The 7653-nt window shown below is 49.8% G+C and overlaps 1 protein-coding gene across 5 annotated transcripts in view; it reads left to right on the forward strand.

Moving 5' to 3' along the window:
• The window catches only part of DHX38 (DEAH-box helicase 38), a 34658-nt gene that overhangs the window by 2830 nt on the left and 24175 nt on the right, over window positions 1–7653 (forward strand). The window contains exons 10-26 of one of the 5 annotated variants that reach the window (XM_058154866.1): window positions 863–978; window positions 1063–1200; window positions 1487–1673; window positions 1814–1999; window positions 3529–3669; window positions 3751–3861; window positions 3940–4056; window positions 4477–4584; window positions 4660–4772; window positions 4911–5119; window positions 5205–5359; window positions 5442–5597; window positions 5676–5810; window positions 6686–6811; window positions 6907–7002; window positions 7213–7334; window positions 7427–7608. In XM_058154866.1, coding sequence (XP_058010849.1) covers window positions 863–978; window positions 1063–1200; window positions 1487–1673; window positions 1814–1999; window positions 3529–3669; window positions 3751–3861; window positions 3940–4056; window positions 4477–4584; window positions 4660–4772; window positions 4911–5119; window positions 5205–5359; window positions 5442–5597; window positions 5676–5810; window positions 6686–6811; window positions 6907–7002; window positions 7213–7334; window positions 7427–7511 — 2301 coding nt within the window. In that variant the 3' untranslated portion in view covers window positions 7512–7608. The other 4 variants (XM_058154865.1, XM_058154867.1, XM_058154868.1 and 1 more) reach the window with 4 other exon arrangements.

Consider the following 7653-nt stretch of genomic DNA (forward strand, 5'->3'; position numbering starts at 1 on the left):
TCGGCCTCTCAGCCCACCGCACAAGGGTTGTTGTGGGGTAAATAAAAGAAGGAAGGTGTGGTGGATATGTTTACCATCTTGAGTTATTTGTAAAAATAATAAAGGTGAATTTAAGGAAAATAATAAGCAAAATAATACAACCTCCCCATAACCATTAATGGTAGGGAGGGCGGGGGGGGCAGCTTCACTTGTGTAAGCTGAGGGAAATCCTGAAGCAGAAAGCTGGGGGGGGGGGAATGGGGGGGTGGCATTGAATGATGAGGACTCCCTGATCTGAAGAGAAACAAGTACAGTCCTCCAGGTGGGCTAGTACTTTCCCCAAAGAAGCGGGTTTTCTGGACCCATCATTACTGGTGGAAGCCAGAGCTTCAGGAGCCTTTGCTCAGCTTTGGCTGGCTGCCTCGTTTGGGGAAGGAAGTCTAGGCTCTTGTCACCTTAATGCATTGCCCGAGGGGCAGTCTCTGAAGGTTACTTATTTGGCTGCAGCAGGGAAGAGCCGCTGTTTATGCATAGCACCTAAGTTACCAGTGCAGCATTGAAAGATGCCTGTTAGATTTTCCAGGCCCCTACCTGGTTCAGCAGCCAGGTACCTAAGGGAATTTAAGAAACGGCAAGAAAGAATTTTTCTCTAATAGAACCCACACTGCCTTGAGAACAGAACTGTTGTCTGGAAGGGCATATTGGGATCTGTGTCTGTCCAGTGGCTACTCATTTAATTGACTTTGATCTATAGGCAGCTACGTTCACTTTATTTATATCACCACATATGTTTGGCTCTTAACATTCGTTTCTTGTTGCTAGGCTTGTGATTTTGCAGAAGTGGACCAAAGACAGACATAACTGCTTGATGTTGCTTTTGTAGGCCCAGCACAGGCACTGGGAGCTGGCAGGTACAAAACTTGGGAACATAATGGGCATAAAGAAGGAGGAGGAGGAATCGGGTCAAGTCCTGGCTGAGGATGGCACGGTGGATTACAGGTAGGATGGAGGTCGGTTGTAAAGGCCGGGGAGGGGGGAGAGTGACCTGACAAGGGATGAAGTGCTGTGACCCTCCTCTTACAGGACAGAACAGAAGTTTGCTGGACACGTGAAAGAGAAGAGTGAGGCAAGCAGCGAGTTTGCCAAGAAAAAGTCAATTGTGGAGCAGAGGCAGTATTTGCCCATCTTCGCTGTTCAGCAAGAACTTTTGACAGTTGTCAGGTCTGCACTCCCTCCCTCCCCCCCTCCTCTAGCCTTCACCAAGACTTCTCTTGGAACAGATAATGGGATGGGAGGGCAGCTGCTTTACTGAAGCCAGTGCTACGCGGTTGAGGATCCAGTAGATTCTGGTATAGGCCCTGGGAAATAAAATGATGCGGAACGCCTGTATTAAACAACATGTGGAATATCGAGGCATTTTGCAAATTGAAAAATCCAGGTGAGGGTGGAGGGTCTTTACGCCGTATCATTGCAGCCAGTGACAGAGCTTGCTGCCTCCTCCTGACAGAGACAACAGTATTGTGATTGTGGTGGGAGAGACGGGCAGTGGCAAAACAACGCAGTTGACGCAGTACCTACACGAGGACGGCTACACGGACTATGGCATGATTGGCTGCACACAACCACGCCGAGTGGCGGCCATGTCCGTGGCCAAACGTGTTAGTGAGGAGATGAACGTGGCCCTTGGGGAGGAGGTGAGTGCTACGGGCCGTGGGGGGTCTGGGGGCGGTTGTGGGTCAGTTTCTTCACTCGGAGGCCGGCTGAGGGCTGTGGGGGCTTGGCTCCTTCTGGCCTGCTTGGTGAGTTCCACCTGTGGACCTTGTGCCTGGACCAGGTGGGCTACGCCATCCGCTTTGAGGACTGCACGTCAGAGAGTACCGTGATTAAGTACATGACGGACGGGATCTTGCTTCGGGAGTCTCTGCGTGAAGCTGATCTTGACCATTACAGTGCCATCATCATGGACGAGGCTCATGAACGCTCGCTCAATACGGATGTGCTGTTTGGCCTCCTGCGAGAAGTAGGTGCCTGGTGGGCTTTGCCTGGGGTTCCTGGCAGAATTCCTACAGTGGAGGAAACAAAAAAATACATGCCCCCACCCCCCAGCTCATTCACCTGCTCATGTTGAACACAACCTAAAATTGCTGTGTGTGTGCTGCTGGGTATCAAAGAGTAGATAGGAGGAGGTGGGGCTAGGATTAGTAGGACCCAGGCTTTTTAGATAAATGGAAAATTAATTTCCTTCCAGCCCCACTTGTAATCTCCCGGGAAGCGGAGCTGAGCTTGTCAACACCCTGGGTGTAGCCATCTGATGGGTGGTGCTGGCAGCTGTGGGCAGGCAGCCCCAGCTTTTCCCTTTGGGGGCTGTGGACACTTCACTGCAGCACAGAAGCCAGATGTCGTGTCCCACTCCTCCGCTGACAGCCGGGTCTCCTGCATTGCCCACAACTGCCTGAACGGGAGGCCCATATTGCATCTTTCCAATTGCACATCTGAAGCCCCCTTTGATTTTACCCTCAGAGGGCCAAGTGCTTGTTGAAAAAGCTGCTAATGTGGAACATTGTCATCCATTCTGAGGGCTTAGAGGACTGAGGGATAAAGAGCTCCTTGCTTGTGTTTCAATGAAAGTGGCCCTGGGTCCTTTACCTGCTTAGGCTGTCATTGCCAATCTTGCTCAGCCTTTATCTATTCAGCAGTATGGCCAGCAGGTACACACCACATTGCTGTAAGTGGGCAACCCACAGCCCTCTAGAGATGCTGTTCCCAACAGCCTGGCTGACAAGACGAGAAACATGACCAGATGAGCTCATTCTTTTATTGCAAGGTTACATAAACACTGCCTTGAGAGTCACCTTTACAGCTTGTGAACTCAAGGAGGGTCCCTTCTGGACCTTTTGTTCCACCCACTGTACAGCTGGGGGCAAGGCTCCTTCCCTTTCCGTTTGCTAGGCAGCATCTCTTCATCCATCTCTAAAGGTCATTTCTTCATATCAGTGGGCTTATAAAGAATAGAATAAAGAATTCTATTCTATTCTTATTCAAAGCAACAGTTTCTAGGGTTGCTTCTTAAATATAGTATGGTACAGAGCAGAAGGTTGGACTAGAAGACCTCCAAGGTCCCTTCTAAATAGGTGTTTGTTCTTGTTTAGCTCTTTCTCCATAAGTGTTTTTAGTACAATCTTCAGAATGATTCTTTGCTCCACAAATGACTAGGAACTCCTCCTAAAGTCAAAGTGGTCAGCCTCAGCCACCCTCTCTGTAGTCCTGCTGGGTCAAGTTTAGTGGGGAGCACAATTGGTTAAAGTGCATTGGATGCCCTTTTTGGCTGCTCGACATTTTGTTACCAGGATTGCGAAAAGGCAGGTGAGCAGAAGCAACCTATTACATAGGCAGCCATGATATGGAAGTGGTGTATCCCTGGAGAAGCAAATGCTTTCACTCTGAAAGTTTCATTGGGCAAAAGGAAGGAAGAATGCAAAATGAGTGGCTGCAAAGGGGTCATTTGGAATTTTCATACCACTCTTTGGCAATGATCCTGTCTTTTCATAGGTGGTAGCCCGTCGCTCAGATCTCAAGCTGATTGTTACCTCAGCCACCATGGATGCAGAGAAGTTTGCATCTTTCTTTGGAAATGTGCCCATCTTCCACATTCCAGGCCGCACATTTCCTGTGGACGTTCTCTTTAGTAAGGTATGGGGTAAGCAAAGGCCTAGACCAGGCCGTCCAGTTGACACCTGGATGGGTGTATCAGCCTCCTTTTTGCTCTTTCAGACTCCGCAAGAAGACTATGTGGAGGCAGCAGTGAAGCAGGCCCTGCAGGTTCACCTCTCCAGTGCCCCTGGAGATATCCTCATTTTCATGCCAGGCCAGGAGGACATCGAGGTGAGTCCATCTGTGGGAGTGTTTAAGATCCTAGTCAGCCCCCTAATGCACATATATTTGCCTCACCTCATCTTGCAGGTTACGTCTGAGCAGATTGTGGAACACTTGGAAGAGCTGGAAAACGCTCCTGCTCTGGCTGTACTACCAATTTACTCTCAGCTACCCTCAGATTTGCAGGCCAAGATCTTCCAGAAGGTATACCCTGCTGCCTTTCCACTAGTGACGATCTCGGATCTACTTGGCAATGGTACCTGGAAGCTTGAAGCTTCTATCATGGTTTCTCCCAAGCACAAGATGAGTAGAATATTTGGCAAGCAGCCTGATCTGTAGCAAAAAATGAGAGTCCTGGAAGTAGATGAATTTTGTGCCGTGGCTTGAGAAGTCAAGCCTCTTTCTCTTCTTAGGAAATAGAAACTAGAAGCTTTTTCAGGAGCTGTGGATACAGGCCATTTCAGTCAAAGGGATTGCTAATTCAAGCCTTTATAGGACTTAGCTTCTGAAAGCAAAGATGCTGGAATTAAAAGCCACCACTTCAGGGTCTTTCCTTGGGGGAAGCCAAGCATTTCAATTGATGATGGATTGGTAGCTGCATCTTGAAACTTGGATTCTTGGCAGGCACCAGATGGAGTCAGGAAGTGTATTGTGGCCACCAATATTGCAGAAACCTCGTTGACAGTTGATGGGATCATGTTTGTGATCGACTCCGGATATTGCAAACTGAAGGTAAGGAAGCTTACTTAGGGAAAGCATAAAGTCCTAGGGATGAAGCCCCGACTTACCCTACTTTTTACATCTCAGGTCTTCAACCCACGGATTGGCATGGATGCCCTGCAAATCTATCCAATCAGCCAGGCTAATGCAAATCAGCGCTCTGGCCGAGCTGGAAGGACAGGCCCAGGTCAGTGTTTCAGGTAGGAGTTGTACGTATCCAAGGGGTCTCCTCGCAGCAAGTGGGTTCCGCAGTAAATGCTTGTCTGCAGCTCCAAATCTTGTTCTCCCACTGTGGCCAACGCTGCTCCGCTGAGCTGGTTCCTCTTTTTCCCGAGCAGGCTGTACACCCAGAGTGCATACAAGAATGAACTGCTGACCACCACTGTCCCCGAGATCCAACGTACCAATCTGGCCAATGTGGTGCTGCTTCTCAAGTCTTTAGGGGTGCAGGATCTGCTACAGTTCCACTTTATGGATCCCCCTCCAGAAGACAACATGCTCAACTCAATGTATCAGTTGTGGATTCTTGGGGCGCTTGATAATACAGGTTGGGTGGAACAACCCTTTCCCCATATGTGGGGTGCTTGTGCTTCTTTTGTGGGGCTTGGCTCAGAAGATCACTATCCCTCCAGGTGGTCTGACATCGACTGGACGTCTGATGGTGGAGTTTCCCCTTGATCCAGCCCTCTCCAAGATGCTGATCGTTTCTTGCGACATGGGCTGCAGTTCTGAGATCCTGCTGATCGTCTCCATGCTCTCAGTTCCAGCCATTTTTTACCGGCCAAAAGTGGGTCAGGGATTCTTTTGGTCTTTGCTGTCAGGAATGGGCTTTCTGGTCTGTCACTTTTCTTTCTGCCGTCTCTCTGCAGGGTCGGGAGGAAGAAAGCGACCAGGTGCGAGAGAAGTTTGCTGTTCCCGAGAGCGACCACTTGACTTACCTGAATGTTTATCTCCAGTGGAAAAATAACAGTTATTCAACGCTCTGGTGCAATGAGCACTTCATTCATGCCAAGGCCATGCGCAAGGTGAGTGTTGGGGCAGGCCCAAGAGGTGCAGAGTGACCATGAACTGAGCTGAACCTGCTCTGGCCCTTTGCCTTCCAGGTGCGGGAGGTGCGAGCGCAACTGAAGGACATTATGGTGCAGCAACACATGAGCCTGGCTTCCTGTGGCACCAACTGGGACGTGGTTCGCAAGTGCATCTGTGCTGCTTACTTTCACCAGGCTGCAAAACTGAAGGTGAGGGATTCTTGGCTCCCTGCACGGCTCACCTGCTTCCGTCGGTTACCAAGCAGTGCCTTTTGCGTAGTGGCCTGCCCCTCCGTCTATTGCGTATTTGAAGTGGGGGCTTTAACCTCCACCCCACAAGGCCGCCTCGCAACTTGCTCAGCTAATTTCCCTTTCTATCATCCTCAGACAGATTCACTTCTTTGTGAGCCTCAGGAGATGGAGGCCAGGTCTGCTGGATTTGCCCAGCACCAGCACCAAGGAAGCTCCATTTTATTTATTTATTAATCAAAGTTACATACTTTGGAAGTGATTTTTGGCAGCAGGAAATAATAAACTGCAATATAAAAACAATTGTTACAAATTATAAAAATATAAACATTCATCATTAAAAATCAAACCCCTCCCCCCCCACACACAGCAACCACAGTAGGGAAGCCACCTTAAAAGGGTCAGAGTTTCCTGAGACCCCAAGCCTGAGGAGACAACCATGTTTTGAGGGCATCCCTGAATATCAACAGGGATAGAACTAACTTGAAGTGTGGGGGGAATACTGCATAAGTGGGCACCATAGCGGAGAAGACCTAACTCCTGGGACCCTTCAAACGTAGGTCCCTCACAGATGGACCCTCTGGCTCTCTCTGCCACGCATTCCCTCAGCTAACCTGGACCCAGTCCATGAAGGAATGTTCTGGAATGCCATATCCAAAATCCCATGAACCTGACTCAACATGGAGGATTAATTACAGATTTTCCACATGGCTTCTACCCAAGGCCCTCTTTCCTCTGGTGTCTTCTGGCTGTTGTTCTGGTTGATATCCTAAAGCAGTTAAAGGCCTGTGAAGGAACTGGGGCCAGGCAACACTTACCTTCCTGCTCTGCTGCAGGGCATCGGGGAATACGTCAACATCCGCACAGGGATGCGCTGCCATTTGCACCCTACCAGCTCGCTTTTTGGGATGGGCTACACTCCCGACTATATTGTCTACCATGAACTGGTGATGACCACCAAGGTGAGGGGATGCGTTGGAGAAAGGGGCCTGCATATGACGATGCTGGCAGGTTTTTCTCCATTACCAGCTCCCTCACCTCTGTCTTTAACCTGCAGGAGTACATGCAGTGTGTCACAGCTGTGGATGGGGAATGGCTGGCTGAATTGGGGCCCATGTTCTACAGTATCAAGCATGCTGGCAAGTCTCGTCAGGTGAGAATGAGCTCCTGGGGGAATCATACAGTTGCTCCAAAAGAGCCAGCTGGCTCTGATTCCCAGAAAGCTGGAAATACTTTTTTAAAAAATTAATGCCGCAGCTCATCAACCAAGATACGGACAGCAAGTCTGCGTAGCGGTGTTTGGGTTGGGCCGCATTTCATAGGAAAGCAGGATGGACAAAGATGGCTGCTTGCTCTGTTCCAGGAGAGCCGTCGGCGAGCCAAGGAAGAAGCCTCTGCCATGGAAGAAGAGATGGCTCTGGCGGAAGAACAGCTCCGTGCTCGCCGAGAAGAACAGGAGCGTTGTAATCCGATGGGCAGCGTCAGGTATGGTCCTGTGGACTCCACTTCCAGGGGAGAAGTCCCGAGCCTAGAGTAGTCTGCTCTCTTCAGTCTTTCCTTTGTGCCCCTTTCTGCAGGTCCACAAAGATTTATACACCAGGGCGCAAAGAGCAAGGCCAGCTTGCCACGCCTCGCCATACCCCAGCTCGCTTTGGCCTCTAGCCATGGACATCTCTGCATTATATATAGCTTCACGCTGTCTCTGCTGCCGAGATCAGGATATCATTTTATTGTTTATATAAACATTGTTGCTCCTGGACTCTTGGTGGCTGTTGGGTCTTTTTTTCAAGCAAGGGTGGCGCTC

Source organism: Ahaetulla prasina, chromosome 12 (assembly GCF_028640845.1).
Source record: "Ahaetulla prasina isolate Xishuangbanna chromosome 12, ASM2864084v1, whole genome shotgun sequence".
Taxonomy (NCBI): domain Eukaryota; kingdom Metazoa; phylum Chordata; class Lepidosauria; order Squamata; family Colubridae; genus Ahaetulla; species Ahaetulla prasina.